Genomic DNA, 20,712 nt, shown 5'->3' on the forward strand with positions numbered 1-20,712 from the left:
GTAAACTCAGTTTTTAGTTTTCTTGAACGTTTTCTTTGCGAACCATTAGCTGTTATATATTTTTACAAAGTAAATGTTTAAAAATATTTAACATTTAACAATTTTATTTTATTGCTTTTAATGACCGGTTATATTTATTCTTAAATAATAAACTGAAATAATCAATGCGTCTTGGTAATACTTATTACTTTACTTTTTTAAAGATTGATATTGGAATAAAACTAGAGTTTTAGATTTATTACTAAACAATTTAAAATAACTATTGTTTTGAATAAGTTATGAGCTTATCGTAAATTCCACGTTTATATAATCATATATTTCATTTTTCAAAGAAATTTTTTATAGTTCGGCTAGATCTGTTCTCAATACGAAACTTAAAAATTCAAATATCTTATTAAAGTTTATGGTGGCCTCTATTGACGAAAAATTAATAAAAAAATTAACGTCACCCATTAAAAATACATTTAACTATGTAACTAAGTGGATAGAGCTTTCGGCGATAAGTGTGTTTGGCGCATCGAGCAAACTGATTACGCCATTGAGTTCATATGAAAATAAACATAATTAAATAAGTTAATCAACATATAATGTTCCTCCCAACATCGTGATAAATAAACAAATGGTCATATCATAATGTGAAAATAAGTAAATGCATATATTTTTTAATGAAAGAAATTTTTTTCGATAGTAGTAATAAATATATTTCATTTTCACATTATAAAATTAATATTTGTTATTTAATCAAGATGTTATTCGAAATATTCGCACTGGTCCGCTAGTTGTACGATGATCCTGATTTTTAATCATAATCATTGTCTATAAATGCATACATTTAATAATAAACACAGTTAAAGAAGTATTAATTATTAATCGTCCTTTTTTATATTTATGTAGCAGTAAGACTATAAGTACGATATATTATTGAACAATGCACGGAAAAAAATAAATAGTTGTTGCAACATGATACATTTCTGCTTTAGCAACATGAAAAAATCATTGTTCATATTTTTATCACAATTTCTAAGATTTTTATTAGCAAATTTACACAGGGTTTCTCACAAAAATTTCCGTTACTATGCAACATGGTAATAGTTACCATTTTACATAGGAATAAGTTCTATTCTTTTCTTTCCGTGCAGAGTAATTTGGAAGTAAATGTGAGTGTATGATTTTCAATTTATTAATTAATATACTGCCTCGGGAGTGAAATCCGAGACCAACTGTGCCAGGGATTCGAACCTTTTTTTTTTGCAATTCAACTTCGGGAGTAAATTTGACTAAAAATATATAAAAAATTCATGTGAGTACTCAAATGAAAAGTTTCGATGAGCGTAACATCGGAATGAGCTTATATCCTTTAAAATGTCAATAATTAACAAATGAAACTGTATCTTTTTAACCAATCATATACTTGAAGATATAAGCTCATCTCGATATTAAACTTATCAAGACCTTTCATTTAAATACCCACATGAATTTTTTATATATTATTTTTTATATTATACAAATATCTTACATATAAATAATATAAAAAATTTACTTTGTTACTATGAGCAATGGGAGTGAAATAGAAGTAAAATTTACTCCGGAAATTAAATTATTAAAAAAAAAGGTTCAAAACAATTCGAATCTTTGAAACACTTAGTCTCGGAGTGAATTATACACTCGCATTAACTCCCAAATCACTCTGCATTGACTTCGGAAAATTTTTACAGTGCAGTAATAAAATTTGAACGATTATTATTATTATTGCCTGCGACAACATTTTCCTGTTGCTGTACCATAAATGTCATGATGCTGCTGTATGTTTTTTTTCATGTTACTATCACAGGATTGTTCTGTGACTACAACGTGATTTTTTTATGTTGCTACCACATGAATGTGTCATGTTGAAGCATCTATTTATCTTTTTCCTTTCATAGTTGAAAAATTTTCATAAAATATCATCTGTCAGTCTTCAGAGATCCATTTAATTAAAAACATGAACATACCGTAATAATTATCTTTATATATCAATCACTAATATATACGATATTTTTCGTGATGCATGACAGTAGAGTGGGTTTTCTTCTCTTTTTTTCGTTTGAATAATCTTTTAACACGCGATCAAATTAGGGACGATGAGGCTCCATTACAGTTTTTGGATCGACGGTATATTTTCCCCCACGGGAGTGGTAGCTTTAGTGGTTATGATCAACGAGAGTACTATAGAGATCAGTCTCCGAAGGGTCGGATCTCATGATCATTTCAAATTATCCCTTAGGTTTTTATGATATTAGAGCTATCCATTAACCACGTCACACTAATTTCATTTAGACCAAACTTTTTCCATTTCATTGTACGTCTCGTCACAAAATTATATCTTTTTTATTCATTATTATTAGCCATTATTATTTAAGGGGACTATTACTATCAATTCTGTCAATCTTTGTACGTCACTACAACTCCTTATTTGAGGTGTTTTTTTTTCTAAATTTAGTTTTTACACAAAAATAAATTTTTGATATACATAATTGTTATATACCCTTTTTGATAGAATTTCATTGTAAAAACACTTGAGTAAAATTTTTTTTATATTAATATGAATTTTTTTATAGCATTCTTAAATCAACTGATAATTTTTGAAGAGTAATAATTTGATTTTTGTCAGGGTAATTTTTTCGTGAAATTTATATATTTTTTTTTTTTAGTAATGACGTATTAATCTTTTGATATTATAGATAATCTCGAAGTTTGAAGCAGATTCTGTAAACAAATAAAGAACTTTTTCGAATAATATCGAAAATTTAATCAGTTTTCAAAGCAACAAGTTCTTGCCTTTTACAAATTTATGTTTTTTACAATATAATTTTTGGTAATTTAGATCATCGAATATATTGTGGTGGTACACGGAATGCCGACATCGGCTTCATGTTCGAGTTAGCAAAGTACTATCGACCGGGGTTAAAGCACATTGCTCCACCACCTCTTCAGATCTTTTGCTATTATACCTTGCATCCCTACTTGCTCTTCGGCTACCCTATTTCGTCTTCTACTCGAGGGAAACGATGTGGTATCTTACCTTGTACTGCTCTTTGTCATTCAATCTGACTCGATTCTGTTCTTCTACAGACCGCCAGTTTAATTCAGATTCGCAATTACTCATCTTGTCAACTTTTAAGTGAATTTTACTTCACAATTGATATTGTAAATTCAATTTATTTCTTTATACATTTTTGATTCTTCATGTTTCAAAAGAAAGAAAATTTTAAATATTACACTCAAGTTGTTTTATTAAAGTGCATAAAAAGATACGAATTCTAACTTTTTTTTAGGTAATAAAATTTTATTACACTGCATTAAAAATTATATTCGCTGTTATAATGAAATTCCTTTTTATGAAAATAAAATATATGTATTCTTTGGGACAAATGGTTTTTAAACATTTTTCAGGAGTTAAAAATTACAAAACAAAAAGACATACTTTAAGAAAAAAAAAAATTTTGTGAATGTCCAAAAGATAGATGATAACATTCAAAAAGATTTAACTTAATCCATTACATTTAACGACTTCAATCGCGACGATAAACGGGCATACATCCTTTTGGATGGCACCATAAACAATCTTGGGGTAGTATTTTTTTTCTATCTTACATACGTATATAAGATAAACCCGTTTGAAAATAAACTTATCATATAATTCTGAATATTTTGTTTTGAGAAACTTTTTTTTTAAACTATTAAATTCAGTGCGATCGTTGGACAATAGACAAGATTTAACCAGGTATGCACTGCAATCACGCCACTCAATAATAATAGAGCACAGTCAATGCTTCTCGCTTAAGGTGTGAAAAGGCCAAAAAAAACCATTCAAATTATTGAACGTTATGTATATCCCTTTTAAACCTCTTTCACTTAATTTTTTTTTTTCACGGAAAAAATTATGATTCTAAAATCGTATTTTTTTCAATACCAGAATATTGAATTGAATTTATGATATGAGTTTCAGATTAATGACATTTACAATGGGATTCAAGCTTAAGCTGCAATATAAATATTCTCGATTCAAAATAAAATTCACGAATGCGAAAAACAAAACTACGAAAGAATTTCTACGTCCCGAAACTTTTTATTTTTCTAAATATTTTCTTGGTTTAGTCAATATTTCTTTTTCGTGTTTGGAAACACATTTTTTCTACTGGTATAGAAAGTCTACTGGCATGGTAAATTGAAAATCGTATAAAAAAATTGTATTATAAGTTATCTTCTTATAATTTTTAGGTACACTGATAGAAAAACAATCTTGATTCAAGAAACTTTTTTTCTTCAAAATTTGAACTCTTGAAACTAGATATAGATATATTTCTTTCAAGAATTTTTGTCTTTTGGTTCAAGATAGGCGATAACATTGATTCAAGATGTTACCGACTTATGTTAAGAATGGCTTTTTTTTGAGTCATTAACTTACTTATTTCCAAGAAATAATTTTTTTTTCGGTATAACAATTAAAGACTATTTAGTTTGTGAAATACACATTGATGAATTATTTTAAGTTATTTAAACGATAATGTTATTTTGGTTGAAAAACTAAACGTATCGATTGAAGATAATATAGCTCTTAAGCCAAGAAAATCTAAATCAAGGCAAGAAATTCTTAAAGCAAAATAATCATTTGTCTTCCAAAATAAATTCTTAGATCAAGAAAATATCTTTTGAGTCAATATAAATTTTTTATCAGTGTATAGAATATGATAAATTTTTAAGTTTTGACGGTAAAGTTAATCGATTTCCTGTAAAACTGAGTTACCATATTGTTTGGTAAAATACCGTACCGATGTGGTAGTTTAACCGTCTAGACGGTAAAGTTAAGGTATGATACGGTAACAACTCGATAAATTTACCGTATCTACTTTGTGTTTTACTATACAATAAAAAAATCTGGGAAGCAGTTGACCCTGCAGACCATCCCTGGAATTTCCTTCTAAAACGCTTGAAAGATCATCTATTTCAAAATTTTGAGCTTTTCAAGCTCATAAATACATCTTCTCAAGAATATTCTTTTCAAAGTTTGACTGTTGTTTCAAGATATTCAGTTCTCTTTATTCAAAAAATTTACTTTTGAATTGAGAACATTAAATTTTTGAATGAGGAAAAAATTTTATTCATTCAAGAATTTTAGTATAAAAGAAAGTACTTTAATATTTTTAAACAATAGAGCCCATATTTCACTCAAGAATTTTATTCTTAAATTAAAATAGACGGTAACATTGATTCAAGGTATTACCGACTTGCTTTAAGATTACTAAAAATCTCCGTATTTTTGTTATTTTCTAAACTAAAATACTAAAATAAATGAAAGATGTGTCATCCGTTAGCTGATAGTTTCTATTATTTAATCGGCATAAAGCCAAAGAGCGCAAAGGTCATTCCCACTACACGTTGATAATTCGCACGTGGTAAGCCGACGGAAGAAAAGCCTTATCGATTGACCGAATGATGTAAGAAAATGTGGAGCTTTAAAATTCTTATCCTTTTACATTTATATAAATTTTGGTACATGTATAAGTGTGCCAGTGTCTGTATCCTTTACATTTTTTCTCAGTTGCTCCCACTTTCCAGTACCCAGGTTGCGCGTAATATCCAGTGCCTGGATAAAAGCGACTAGACGTGCGCACGGCTCATCGATCCTTGGGGCGCAAGAACGACCGAAAAACGCACTCCGTTGAAAGGTAGCAACCGAGGTCAAAAAGAAAGAGCAGTAAAGGAGGCAAGTAGAGGAGAGGAAAGGAGATATTTAACGAATAGGGAGTAGATGAGTTGAACAAAGGCGACGCTATAACTGACCCCTGTCTTGTTTTGCATATACTCTCTCAGAACTTTACTAGTACAGAAAAGTTTATCGTTTCGGCCTCGTTGCATAACTACGTTTAATTTGCTCTGCCTTGAGAAATTTATGCACTGACTGTCATTCGCTCGTATTCTCTCGCGGCTTCCTCATCCTTTCCTTGCTTTCTATTTCTCTTTCTTCAGACCGCGTGTGACAACTCTAACAATCTGATAAACGTATTTAAAGTGACTTAATGTTACTTGTTCTTCTAAATAAAATTATTATTTCAATGACCTACTTTTTAACAACTCAGCCTAGTCTTGACTCCATATATATTTATCTTTTTTTTTTTTTTTTTTTTAAGATTAGAGTTTTATTTCATTTGTTTTTACAAAAGATAGTACGGTGGTCTTTTCAGTCCTTGACTTTTCTTAATGTATACTAGAATTCTCAAGAGTGGTGTCTAATATAACGCATACCGTATAAGAAACCACTTTCCGAGTTTACTTGCGGGAACTCGGTAATGGGGAGGAATTTTGTCTGGAAATTAATTTTCATTGTTTTACCCAAGAAAGCAAAGACCATTTTTATTCCCTCTTTTTAGGTCTAATGTATTTATAACTTTTTATTCTCTGAAAAATTCACTTCACTTTTATTTAATTTTTTTTTTTTTTTTTTAAAGCAGAGAATGGAATGTCAACAACAATGATTAAATGTTATAAGTACATTAAGTCAATTTTAATTAATTTATTATTTTAGATGTTAAATTTATTATTTTTTTATTGGTTTTAAATTTTCTTCTATAATTATATGCACTTAACCTTCTGTTATTAGTGGTACTATGAGAGGTTTCCTCATAGAAAACTACTAGATTTATAGGAAGTCGCTCAAGTGCCATAGAGACACTAAAAAAAGCCTGACCAACGGAGGGTTAAGTTTGACGATTCATATCGTTTTTAAAGTATTTTTAGGTACTATATGAATATATACATAAACATACATGGGCATCAACTTGTTTCAATTTTATTATACAACAGAGAAGAATGTAGTAAAGATATTCTTATAATACTCGAGCAGTAAAGATTTGGGTTTACTTACTGCACTAGAATGCACTATAGCTGAAAAAGTAAATCTTTTAAATGAAAATAAACTTTAAATAATATACTCTCTTTAAATAATTATGGCATTAAGAAAGCGTACTGAAGAATTCCTCTTAAAAATATATCACTAACATCTTACGTAATATTTTTCAACTAATATTTTTCTGTTGAAAATTCGTTTTTTAAAATTTTTTAGTAGTTTTTATATAATTTATGAACAGCCGATTATTAATTATTATAATTATTGTTTTTAAACATTATGTTAAATTATCTTTGATCATAAAGTATAAAATAAAAGTAGTGGTGGCATTGTCCGAAATAACAAATAAAAGTAATTTCCATAAAAAAAAAAAAAAATTAGGACTTGAATTTGCGTCACTAAAAAAATGTCCGTTTCTCGGGTTATATTTATTGGTTGGAGAATGAATAAAATTAACAGTAGAAGCAAGCTTAAAAAAAGGTCAGGCTTCCGTGACTAGAATGAATTTACTTCTATGAAATATCGAAATTAAGGTTTTTATTCAATTCTACACCTAAAGCTTGGCTTTTTGATCAAATAATACTTCCGTAAAAATCAATATTTTTAGCATAAAAGGTTTTTTTATGCAACTTAATTTGTACATGATCAAAAAATAAATGCTATTGTTCTACGTCATAGTTTGATCAGTTTTGATGCATTAAGTGGTAGAAACATGACATGCTTCACAGAGTATGAAATTACGTTTTTGCAGTTACTCGGATTCTTTGCAGCTAATTTTCTAATGTGTGTAGTCAAACACTAAGTGATTTGATTCTGGCTTCATGTATGAATAATGTAAAAAATTACCTCCTATAAATTAATTTTTAAGCGCATATCACAAAAAATAGTCATGTTTGATAAAAAAATATTATACTTAATACTTTCAAAGTAGAATGATATTTCAAAAGAGCTATTTCCCCAAATTTTTAAAGAAATGTCACTTTGATATTTTAGGATTTTGAAGAACATCAATAATATAAACAGGTACATATGTATATTTATATAAATGGTGACCTATAAGGGAACAATACAAACACGTGGGGAAGAATAAAGTAAAAGGGAGACCTGAAGTTCTTATGTATTTTTATCACATCAACGATGTAGAATCTGAAAAATAGGTCGAGATGTCGAAGGACGTTTTTGCTTAAGGAAAATACATGCTCTGAATTGATGTTTAACCATTTAGAATATGTTAGACTTAAGGTTGTATAATAATTAGAATATAAAAAAAAAAACGTTATCCCTGCATCATATAATTATTGACCATAATATAATGATGAAATAAAAATAGAGTGATGTATTGAATGAACAAGTATCCAAAGGTTGTTTATACTTAATAAATTTAATTTATTCATTAGATAGATTTAAATGTTATGAAGTAGTGTGTAGTGGTTGATGCCCTTTAAAGGCAACTCTTTATTTCTATCCTTCTTTTTTTTTTTTTTTTCTATCTCTATATGTCATCTTAGTATGGCCTAGTTATTAAGCTTCTTCGTTAACTTGTCCGCTAGATTTCCCTAGTGACATTATTTTGTATTTCTTTTAGCTTATTTTCATTTTACTTTATTTATTGATGCGTATTGACAGTTCCAATTGGTTAAATATCTCGAAAATCCTTTTCAAAAGTCATGACAGTTTTCTCCTTTTCAACAAATGTCAGATATGACACATTTTTTGTCGAGAGGATTTAAATTTTTAAAGGAAAAATCGTCTTCAAAATGTAAATATTTGCCGATTTACAAAAATGAACAATTTCAGATCTATGTAAACATCTGTGATATTTCTAAGCTTTAACAATACAAAAAATTGAGTTTGTATATATTCGTGATTAGGATTAAAATTTATTCTTCAATATTTAGAAATACTGTGTACCACATATTAAATTGAATTTGTAAATTTATCATCGAAATTTCTTATAAATATACTTTTCTATTGAATTTTATCATACAATACATGACCTTTGTTGGTAATACCTTTTCACAAATTGCAAACTTTTTCATTTTATTGAGACTACACTAAAATTTAAAAGCACAATCTGCCATACAGGAGAGTATTAGGGAAATAGTCTGAGAATTTATTATTTATTTAGTCGTACGACTTGCTTAAAGAAAATGTTAATCATAAGAAGCTTTCGAATTTCCGATAATCCAAAACTTCTAAAAATTCAAAACCGGAGACAAGAATTGAATAGAATTTTTTCAACTTTTTCGATATCTATCCAATCTCTCAACGCTTGTTCATGAATAATTACAAAAAATTTTTTTTTCTTCATTCGCCGAAATTTTAAAACAAAAAATATAGTATGTGACTTTCATCGATAGAATGGTAATTTGAATAGTCGCGGTTTAACATTTATGTAAGGCTTGAGTCTTAACTTGATAAAAGTTTAAACTTGTGTGATTTAATGCACTTGCCTTCGGCTCTTACGTCAAAGTTTACACTCATGTTTTCGTAAACACGCGCCATAAACCTTAGATGTATGTCGCAACATCTCAAGTATCTGCAAATCGCCATTTTGTAAAAGTTACATAAATATATATTTCTACCAACTATTCAGTTTATTTGGATACTTTTTGGAATGAGAGTTGATATTTTTGGATTGACTTACAAATTATAGAAATTTTGCTTGATACAATTTCAAAAATTTTCCAGACATCGATGATCATCAACAAAGTATTTTTATTTGCTTTGAATTGTGATTAACTATTTTACAATGTTACAAAATCCCTTACACTGCAGTTTTTCAAATTTATTATGACAGAACTAAAAATATTTACACAAACTCTACTAATTTTGATTTATTTTTATTTTTAAGGGGAGCATTTTCGGTGGTACGGAGATGTGTACAAAAAAGCACAGGACTTGAGTTTGCTGCAAAAGTGATTAATACAAAAAAATTATCGCAAAGAGGTAAGTTACTAAATTCTCAGTTATGATTTATTATCATTACCGGATTAAATCCGGCACCACGGTAAATGTTATGACTTCTGGATTTCTACTCAATAATTCTTGCTCTGATTCTTTTCATTGTAAATCATAATAAAAAACAAATCAACCGAAATATTTTGTAAATGGTTCATGATCAGAATATTGGATATTTTTGACAAGAAAAATGAAATCAGGTCGTTGATTGAAACATGCTGATAAATATTGAAAACTCATAAGTATTGTGTTTTCGAGTTTCTCCAATGCCTGGCATCTAAAAACAACAGGAGACGTTTCTGACGCAGTGCCAAAAATTCCGTTGTAAGCTGTACTATTAACTCTCTCATAACTTTGTGGTGTATTACGGTTTGTTCAACAGTCAATTTGGAAATAAAATTATTACAACATTTTATATCTTCGTATTATCGAATTTATAAACTATACATTGCTTTTCTTTTTACACCTGTCGAATGTAGTAGAAAAGCTTTTCTTTAAAGTGAGATGATCCATACGGTTTAAAATATATAGTTAATATAAAAGTGTGAAGCCAAACTTGCGTTGTAATAAGATCAATCAACGAGGCAAAAATGGTTTATTCGATAAATACCTTATTATAATATTATATTAATCGAATTATGACCTATGCGTAAAAAACAATAGTCTTTTAACGTTAAGAATATTCCGTTGTATTGATTATTGGTTTCTTAAAGAATACCTGTCTTAATAAATTTTTAAATAATAAATAATTTTTATTTTATTCTTTTGTTGCAGTTATGAAAATTTCACGTTTATTAATTAAATTCTTGGAACTAATATTAATAAAGTCTCCAATTTATTAAGTTTCACAAATTATTTAATGTTGAAAATAAATTCTTAAATAAAATATAAAAATTCCTTCAACTTGACCTTTTAAAGAAGCACACATAGTAAGAACTGCAAGTGAAAAATGTCTTGAATTTCATGAAGAAAATTATCACAGCAGAAAATGACTACAATAAAGAATTCACTTTAAAGGATACGAAATAATTACACAAAAAGTTTTTTATTTATTCTACGAAAACGTATAACAATGGATACTTCTATTCATACATGAAAAAATCCTAATAAAAAAAAATTAACTTGATTTAAGAGAAATATTCTTGAACCAAGAAAATAATTCTGAACTAAACTTTTTTTAGTTTAAAAATTTTTTTTTTTTAAACTAAGACGATAAATCTCTTCAAAATGATTTTCTCGGTTTTAGAATTTTTCTCTTGAATGAAATTGATTTTTTTTTTCTTTTTTTTAGTGCATTTTTATGCTCTCTTATGCTAACTTTAAAACAGTGACTATTTAATACACTGATAGAAAAAAATATTTTCATTCAAGAAAAATATTCTCGCTTCAATAAAATTATTTTGAAGAGAACTAGTCTTTTTGAAAGATCTAATCACTCCGATCGATAACTTTTTTACTTGGTTCAAGACTATATTATCTTCGATCGATACAAATGAATTCTTTATTCAAAACCGATTTTCTTCAATAAAGAATAATTTGATTCTATTTCAAGAATTATTGATTGTTCATTCAAGAATAAAATCTTTTATTTATAATCTTATGAGTTTAAATTAGAAAAAAACTTTCAAGTAAAAAAATTTGTATTTCTCTAGATGCCGAAAAATATTTATTAATACAGAGAATAGCAAACATACAAAAATTTTAATGTTTTAAACAAGTAAGATAATATCTTAATCCAAGAGAAAGAAATTCTTGGGTGAAGTGATATTTATCTCATTTTGAAACAACCAAGTTTCTTGATTCGAGAATCAATTTCTTGAGTTAAGAGAATTGAATTACTAAAAACAAGAATTACATTTTGAAAACAGAGTTTTTTTAAAATCAAGTCATTTTTTTTATCAGTGCAGATTTCAAGAATATACAACTGTCAATAGATCAAGTTAATTTTTAAGAGTTAACATAGTTTTACTGGTATAGATAAATCTTACACGAAATATGTTTTTTTCTAATATTATTTTCCAGAAAAAAATATTTACTGATACAAACTAAATAATTTTAGTTATTTATTCTTCTCTCAGTAAAAAAAAAGTTTTTTTTTCTTCTAATAACAGAATACTAATTTAAACTCAAATATTTATGAAGATAACTTTTAGTTAAATGTATAATTTTTTCATGAAATAATTTACAGCTTCAAGAGTTTGAATTTATAAGTTTTTCAAATTAAAAATGCAAGTATTACTTTCGGATAATTACTTTGCATTATTAGCTTATTTAGTATATTAATAATAAATAATTCTGACTTTAATTCGACATTAATGTATGCAATTCAGTGAACTATAAATCTAATTGTTAACTTGAGAGCAGCACTAGAACCAAATTCTGTAGTTCTTTCTTATTCGATTTTTACTGAACCCGATACAGTAAAGGCTGAGTACATTCGATGCATAATTTCGTAGTGGAGATTTTAAAGTACTCAGAAATGGATGCGCGTTTATAAAACATCAGGTAGTTATTAAGTATCTGCCATACAAGAATTCAACTGGAAAATTTTTACACAATCATTTTATTTGTTTAAATAATAAACTCTCTCTGAATTGAGGAATAGCAAAAGGTTATAGTTTTAAAATTGAGTGCTTTCCGTTTACCGAATTTGGTATGAACGGAAATTAGATGATGAAATGAAATGTACGACCGGGCACACCGGTAGTTTGTAAAAGAGAGGCAAAACGAGATAGCAAACGAGATGGAAAGGGGTGCATACAGCGGCTCTTGAGTTCTCGGGATGTCACGACCTTGCCCCAGTGCCCGCTCGACCCGATCACCGGCAACTGCACCGTGTGGCCGACGCTGACACGTTTCCCTCACCTCCCACCTTTCAACGTATTGTATCGGTTTCTCGTGTAGGAATGAATTTCCATCTGAGGCTTTATATATCAACTACACCCACATTACCTTTTGCACTTTTACTTGTATGTATTCAATTAAGATAATCCAACTTCAACCTCATAACTTGAACATTGTCAAATCTGCTTTTTCTTTTCAATAATTTTGTTTTTAGTTTTACAATTTTATCCTGTAAATTTTATGGTCTTGGTTTTTATATGGTAAATTTATCATACTTTTCTATGATATTTTTTTCAAATCTCTGACATATCCATACATAATTTCTTATATTCTAATATTTCCATATGTGTACACAGAAAAAGAAATTTATTTGAAGCAAGTAAATAATTTTAAAGAAGTTCATTTTCTTGATTTGACTAGAAAAATTCTTAAACTCGGAGACTTTTCTAGGTTTAAGTAAATTTTATTTGATTCAAGAGGTTTTCGTTTCGATTCAAGATAATTAAACTTTTCAAAATTATTTTCTTGGTTCAAGAATTTTTCATTTGATTCAAGTAAATTTTTTTTTCTGTGTACATATCTGGCCTTGATATGCTTATATCAAGCCTGGTATGGTCTGATGGTAATGGCCATACATAATTTTCTGATTAAGAGTAGCGTTGAGGACCTCCCATAGGGAGCGTATGATCGCTGAATCATTTCCTTACAAGAAAGTTAACTTTGAAGTATTAAATGTTTTAAAATAAAAATCTCCATTTCTCTCCTAAAAAGCTGATTTGACTTCGGTTTTTGGTTTAATCAATCATTAAACCAATTATTGTTTATGAAAAAGTATCACGTTACTAATGCCCGGTTATTTAAAAATTTTTTCAACGAGAAGTTAAAAATTTTATTTAAATTTTTTCAATGAATTTTCAAAAAATACGAAAAATTTCATAAAATTGGAATATGTTAGTGTTTTCAGTCCTACTTCCAAAAATCAATTCATCATAAGATCTCGACGTTTTAGGATCCTTAGAAGCTATTTTGACCATTTATTCATTTACGCTGTTTTAATTAATTTTTTTTTTTTGAAGAAAGATTTCCTTTTTTACATCCCCTTTTGGCATTAGTAACGTGATATTTAAAATTTGTTACACATTTCTAAAAGAAATAAAAAATTATTTTTTATTCTCATATATAACCTGATATGGGCACTGAAAAAAGATAGCTAATTTTCAAAAAATTTATGTAAAAGCTCACGAAATATCCTTAGATTCGATCTACATAACATTGATTTTTTTTTCTTTGTTACCTTCGACATTATAACTAAAATTAAATATCAAATAGAATTTTAGACTGATTTTGCTCATCTTCGAACTATTCCAAAATAATTATCTAAATAGTAAATCCACCACGAAAACTTTTACAGAGCTTCTTTATTGTAATTAATTAAAAAATTTGGTTTTCAACCAGATTTTATATATTTTATATCAAATGAAATCTACCTTTTATTTCGGTTGAAGCCGAATGTCATTTTTTTAAAATTATTTTTTTGAAATTAAGTAAAACATTGTATCAAAAATTGTTATATTGCTTGTGCCAAAAAATTCAATCAATATTTAGTTTATTGTTAACTGTGTTCTCAAAGGTCGTGGCTCGTCTGTATTTTTAGGATTTCGCCATGGAAAATTTAATACATTTGAAGTCAGTAAAAAAAGATTTTCTCATCATTTAAATCGTTGGATTGCTTATACTTTAATATTGAGTAATGATAAAGTTGATATGTATTTTTGAAATCAAGGTTCTTTTAAAACTTCAACAGTCTTAAAATCCCTAAAAATATTGACATGTGACTTTGACCGAAGCGAATCACTCAAGAGTTTCTAGGCTATTATTAAATCAAATTCAGCACGATTATTACTTATTTATATTTATCCGTATAACAAAATATTAAAATTACCGAAGTTCAATATGAATGAAGTTTTTACAAAAACAAAAAAAATGATGGAAAGGGTAATTTTAATAGAGAGCACATGCTTTAATTTCAATTTATTTAAAGTTATAAACTCAGTTAAAATAATTTGATTCATGTAAATGAACGAACTGTTCATTCAGATGCACGGTTCTACTCATCATAGTTGTAAAAAATTCAATTACATTAGTATATTACTTCAATTTTATCTGCATATTAATTGTTGAAAGAAAAGTCATTTTTATGTACCTATATCGATCGTTTGATTTTTTGTCCAAAAATTAAAACATTGTCTGCAGTATTGAAATAAAATTGAATGTTTTAATAATAACTTTAGAATTCTTTTAAATTGAAGAATTTTCAGCTGAAAATTAAAAGTATAAAAAAAAACTGTGTTCAAATTTATCTAAAAAAAAAAATTTTAAAACCAAATAAAAAAATATTAACTTCATTTGATTAGAAGTGTTAAATAAAAAGAATGGATGAAATTTTTAAGTAGAAAAAAATTATATTTCATAGAATAAATGATTGAATTTATGTAAATAACAGGATGGAATTTTTTAAGATATAATTTTTGGAACAATGAATAACTAAAAAATGAAGTTAGCCAATAAATCACGACATTGAAATTTCTTAAAAAATCTATTTGCCTGGTTCTCTTGTTCTTATTTTTAAATAATTGAGTAAACATGTAATATTTATAAATAACATGATTATAGAAACATGCATAATAAAAATGTAATAATTTTCTATTAACGTTCATTGAACCAATGCCTAAACGTCAATGCCTGAACGATGTAAAGCGATATGAAAGGTACTATTGGTCACGCGAGACGTTGGTTCTCACGTTATTTCGGTTCGTCAATGGCCACAGCAATCCTCGAAAAGATTATCTACGTCGTCGTCATGTGCCGAGGCCGAGCTATGCTTGTACGCTTGCTTGTGATATTTTTGGACGGTATCTCGGGTTCCACGGTTGCTCCTACACTTATCATTTGTTGACGACGTTTTTACTAATAGTACTCATGGATTAAGATTTTACAGTTCGTAGTAAACGATAAAGATACTACGATTGATGTTTGAAATTTGATTTCAATTTCAGCATAATAAAGAAAATAATAATGAACAGTTTAAATTATTTATAACTAAAAACTACAATTATAATGTTTTTATTGCAGATTTTCAAAAACTCGAACGTGAAGCCCGGATATGTAGGAAATTACAACACCCAAATATTGGTATGTTTTTTGTCACTGTTTTTATGTAAACCTTACATTAGGGTTACGCAATTCATTTTAGAGTGACTTACATTTGAAATTCTTTTTCATACTTTTTATAGTAATAATTACTATTACTAATTCCGGATGATAATTTAATTATTTTGACATCGATTTTGTAGACTAAAAAAATTAAAAAAAAAAAAAAAAAAAAAAAAACAATTTATTTCTTTTAGTAAAAATAAATTCAAATTTTGAAGTTTTTTTCCTTAGCAAAAAAAAGTTCAAATTTGACGGTGCTAATAATATTTTCAATACATAATGAATAACGTCTATTGATAAGAACAATTATAAGTTTTATTTTTGAGACATGATGATAAAAATAACTTAAACTTTGAAATGGTTTTTTGCGTGAAAGAATAGCATAAAGCATTATTGAAAACTTTTGAACGAAGGCATTTGAAAGATTTAAGTACGTTCTGTTAAGTTAATTAATGATGAGCATATGGAATTTTTTGTGTAAATAACTAAATAAGTAAGTAATTACTAGTAACCTGCAGAGTAATTGTGTGACTGCTGAGAATAAATAATTGCAAATAACAAGAAAATTTTGGTGTAGTGATTTTTCGATATTTCTAATCACTAAATACATAGTTTGAATATTTTTGAAAAAAAAAACTATTGCTATGACAAGATCAATTATTACCAATAATTTAATGAAAAACTTATAGAACCAATAGACTATTCAAAACTGCTTCAACAATTGAATATAAAAAATTGATCACCGTAAAAATTTCTTCTAAAATAATAACATGCCTGTCACAAAATTTTTATTATCCCTTTAATTATTTAGATGACATAAATTGACTATCGACGAATAAATATTAAACTGTTAAAAATCAGTAATTAAAATTATGACCTTTCTGTAGATACCATTTTATTATAGAAATTCATTTTATGTCACGAAATTTTTCTCATTCTTTTAATGATATGGATTAAAGTTAGTCATACAATAATATAAATAAATAAACAAATTTTATCAAATGAAAGATTTAAATCAACCGGTGAGGTTAGCCGAGTGGTCTAGGGTGCATGGCTTATAGAGCAATCGGACTGGCTCACCGGTCAGGCGTGGGTTCGAATCCCAAGCTGGTCTTAGAAACCATCTTGGTTGATATTCGACCCTTGCCGCGTAGATTAAGATTTTCACAACTCAAAAAGACCCCAACGTACCACTCTCAACAGTTAAAGTCGGCGATATGACTACAGCAGTTAAAACCGACTCTAAATAATAATTAATTTAAAAAAAAAAATTAAAAAAAATATTTAAATCTATTAAGAATTATTCTAAAAACTTGTAATTAATTGACTATCGCTGAAAACCATATGAAACCTTTAAAAGGTACAAATTCAGAAATAGACCTTTCCAATAATAAAATTTTCATTTTTAGCTGTCGATATCCAGTGTTGATAAATTATGAAAATATTATTTACTTCACCACTGAAACTATAAATTTTTTCTAATCATGTGTAACGATTCCGGGAGTTAATTTTGGATAATCAAATTTTGTATTGAGAGATTAATGATTTCAATAGGATTATATAATCTAATTATATTATCAATATCTATTCGTTACGCTGGGAAGTATTATCTATTTCATAAGTCATAAATAATTGTTTGCATACTAAAACATTCAAATGTGAGTATACACAAATAATATACATATATAATTACAACTATAGAGAATATCAATGACTTATCACAGGCTAACAGCTAATTCAATATGTATATTGGTGGGCATTTCATCGTCAGTGTATATTATCATAGGACAACTGGGAAGAGACCATGAGACAAACAATATCTTATTCTGATTCGTCAAAGTGTCGATAAATTCAAATTGAAACTTGACGTCGACGCACGGATACGATAACCACATGCTGTTCTGACAATAGATAGTTGTTAATTTTCCAGAGTAGTCGCTTATACAATTGACATTCTCGGAATTGAACATTAATCAACACTGATTAGTATTTTATTATAACATTTTATTATTTAACAACAGACAACAAATGGTAGATTCTAAAATCTTATTTGTTTTATATCCAAAAAATTTAATTGTGATTGTAGTGTGAATTTGATTGCTGAAAAAAAATCATTGTTAAATCCTAACGATTGTAATTCGAAGATTTTAAAACTTTTTTTTTCTCTTCAAAATATAATAGTTGCTCTTCAGAAAAGTTATTAAAATAAATTACTCGTTTTAGTGGATCATTCTCTTCCAATTATGGTAGATCATTATTTTGTCCGACTTCTTAAAATACAGTAAATTACTGCCATAAAACATTTTTAATAGTCCTTTTTTATTTACAAGTATGAAAAATAATTTTATTACTGCACATGTAATAAAAAAACAATTTGCAGTAGAACGCATTATATCAATAATGGCTAACTACTTTATTTTATGTTGATGATGTTGATGACTAACCATTCCAAATTGAAATGATATATTTTGCACGTACAGAGTTAATTAACTGGAATTGTCTCTATGAGTTAGTTAATACCTATACATTTGATACAATGTGCTTCCCTTATTCTAATGATGTGTACTGATTAATTTCACATAATTCTTATTGCCATAACGCATTCATATTCTATAAAAAATATATTGCTTATAAAAACAATTCAATCACAAAAATTGTGATAGTTAAAATTTGAATTAGAAGATTTCCAAAAATAATTTTACTGTTCCTTAGAAGGACATAATAATTTTGATGTCCTTAACTTTCGTTAATTAAATTTATTTTAAATACTAGCCTTTGTTTCACGTGTTTCTAAAAAACTTAAACACGCCTTTACATAGCACTTAAAAATATGTATCGTGCTAATTATAGTCATACATTGAAAAGAAAGTTTTCTGCTCTATGCGATACGATATTGCTACTGTCACGATCCACACGTTGCTATCTAGAGGAGAGTGAAGTTAGGAAAACTGTATACTAACGGTAGCAATAGTATCGTGAATCGCACCCAAATGGATCGTGACGGTCGCTATCCAGACTGCTACTCGTAGCTGTACGGATTGTACTCTTAACGATACACTCGTTACTATATAGTAGATGGTGCCGAGCCGAAAATTTTTTTTTCAGTGCAATATCTAATGGTACTCATAGAATTATCTCACATGTATGTAGTATCTATTAGTCATACGCTTAGATAAAGCCTGTATACCTGAAATCGATCGACTGTCAGTTACCTACGTATTACCTGATTACAAACTTTTCATCGAGCTGTCAAACACAGTTACCAACCTCTGTTTTTAGTTTTAATTAAAAATTGTTGTTTATATTTAAATTTATATTTAAAATTTCAAAACTTTTTTTACAAAATATTTTCTTTAAAAACTTTTTATACGTCTAATACCAATGAGTACAGATATTTAGGAAGGAAAATAGGTGAAATTAATCCTATTCTTTTATTAGAACGTCTTTACTTATTTATACTCGGTGTTTTAAACGCTATTCCTGAATACTTGTAGATCTGATTTAGGACGTAACGGTGATTACATATAAATAAATTACATTAGCACCTAATTTATCTATTAGTGAGCATATTTTATATATAAATAGACATTGTTTTGAGAACAATGACAATAAAATTTTTTTTTTGTTCATAATAACAAAGATCAAAATTTTTAAAAAAGTCAACAAACATTTTCTAAATTTAGTTATTAGAAAATTTTTTCAACAGCCGGTTGCTTTGGAAAAAAAAAATAATCATTTTTATGCCAACTTTAAGATTCTGAGTTGAATGACATCTTTTAAAATTTAATTTTTCTTTTAATTTTTATTGAAGTTAAATTTGTTGTTTGAAAAATAATAAAGCCAACACTCAAAATCTAAATTATTGATTGTTCAACTCTAAAAAAAAAAACTCAATATATTTTTTTTAATCCTCAAATCCATTATTTTACTGAATCACCACAATGTGACTTTCGTTCTAAATTGCTTCCGGTTCGATATTCTCATGTGGATTTTAAAGGTGGTAATAGTAAAATAAAAAACAAAAAAAATGAAGTATTTCTGTATCGTAAAAGTATTGCATCGCCGAAAAACAAAATGAGGACACAAATGTCTCGTAAATAGATGAAGTTGGGAGGTGACGAAATACCTCTTTCAACTTCTGCAATGCGGAATGTCTTTAAAAGAGAAGTGGGAGCAATGTTAACGAGCCACGTTTATATGAGTCTTATAAATATTCAATTATTTAACGTACAGAAGATTATTTATATTAGATATATTTTAATAGATAATATTAATCACAACAATAAACTATAAATTACAACAAAAGATAACACAATTGTACCTATAGTTTATTAAATATTGTATTATATTGAAATCTGGGTATTAGATTAAATAAAAGCTGAGTTCAGCATTTTTAGTCACGGGCAGAATGACAAAAAACTAAGTAACTTGCATCTGCTTTTTGTTTATTTGAGACATTTTTTTTTCAATCGATTTTTATTCTCTTCATTTTAATTAAAAACTTCAGCCGATGTTCAAGTATTTACTGAAAAAACACTCTAGTAAGTTGTTGAAAAGTTAATATGTCGAAGTATAATAATAAACTTAAAAATTGAGTGCAAAATTTTCACAACTTTATTAAATTTATGAGTTTATTCCACAATGCAAATTTATCTTTAAAAATACATTATTTATAAATTGTAATTAACATGTTTTTTCCTTTCTTCATTTTCATAATTTCAAAAGCCGTGGTGATTTCCCAAAATTGATTTAACTAAAAATGTCAGCGTACACTGAAAAAAAAAAAAAATTAACTTGAATCAAGAAAA

At 27.5% G+C, this 20,712-nt stretch overlaps 1 protein-coding gene across 24 annotated transcripts in view; it reads left to right on the forward strand.

Moving 5' to 3' along the window:
• Camkii (Calcium/calmodulin-dependent protein kinase II) overlaps positions 1–20,712 on the forward strand; it is a 68,260-nt gene that overhangs the window by 7,406 nt on the left and 40,142 nt on the right. For all 24 annotated transcript variants that reach the window (XM_074248407.1, XM_074248408.1, XM_074248409.1 and 21 more), the window contains exons 2-3: positions 9,741–9,835; positions 15,824–15,883. In XM_074248407.1, the coding sequence (XP_074104508.1) occupies positions 9,741–9,835; positions 15,824–15,883 (155 nt within the window). The remainder of the gene's footprint in view (positions 1–9,740; positions 9,836–15,823; positions 15,884–20,712) is intronic.

This window comes from Cotesia typhae, unplaced genomic scaffold, assembly GCF_013202065.1.
Source record: "Cotesia typhae breed Kobodo isofemale line unplaced genomic scaffold, CoteBio_Ctyphae contig_5, whole genome shotgun sequence".
Lineage (NCBI taxonomy): Eukaryota > Metazoa > Arthropoda > Insecta > Hymenoptera > Braconidae > Cotesia > Cotesia typhae.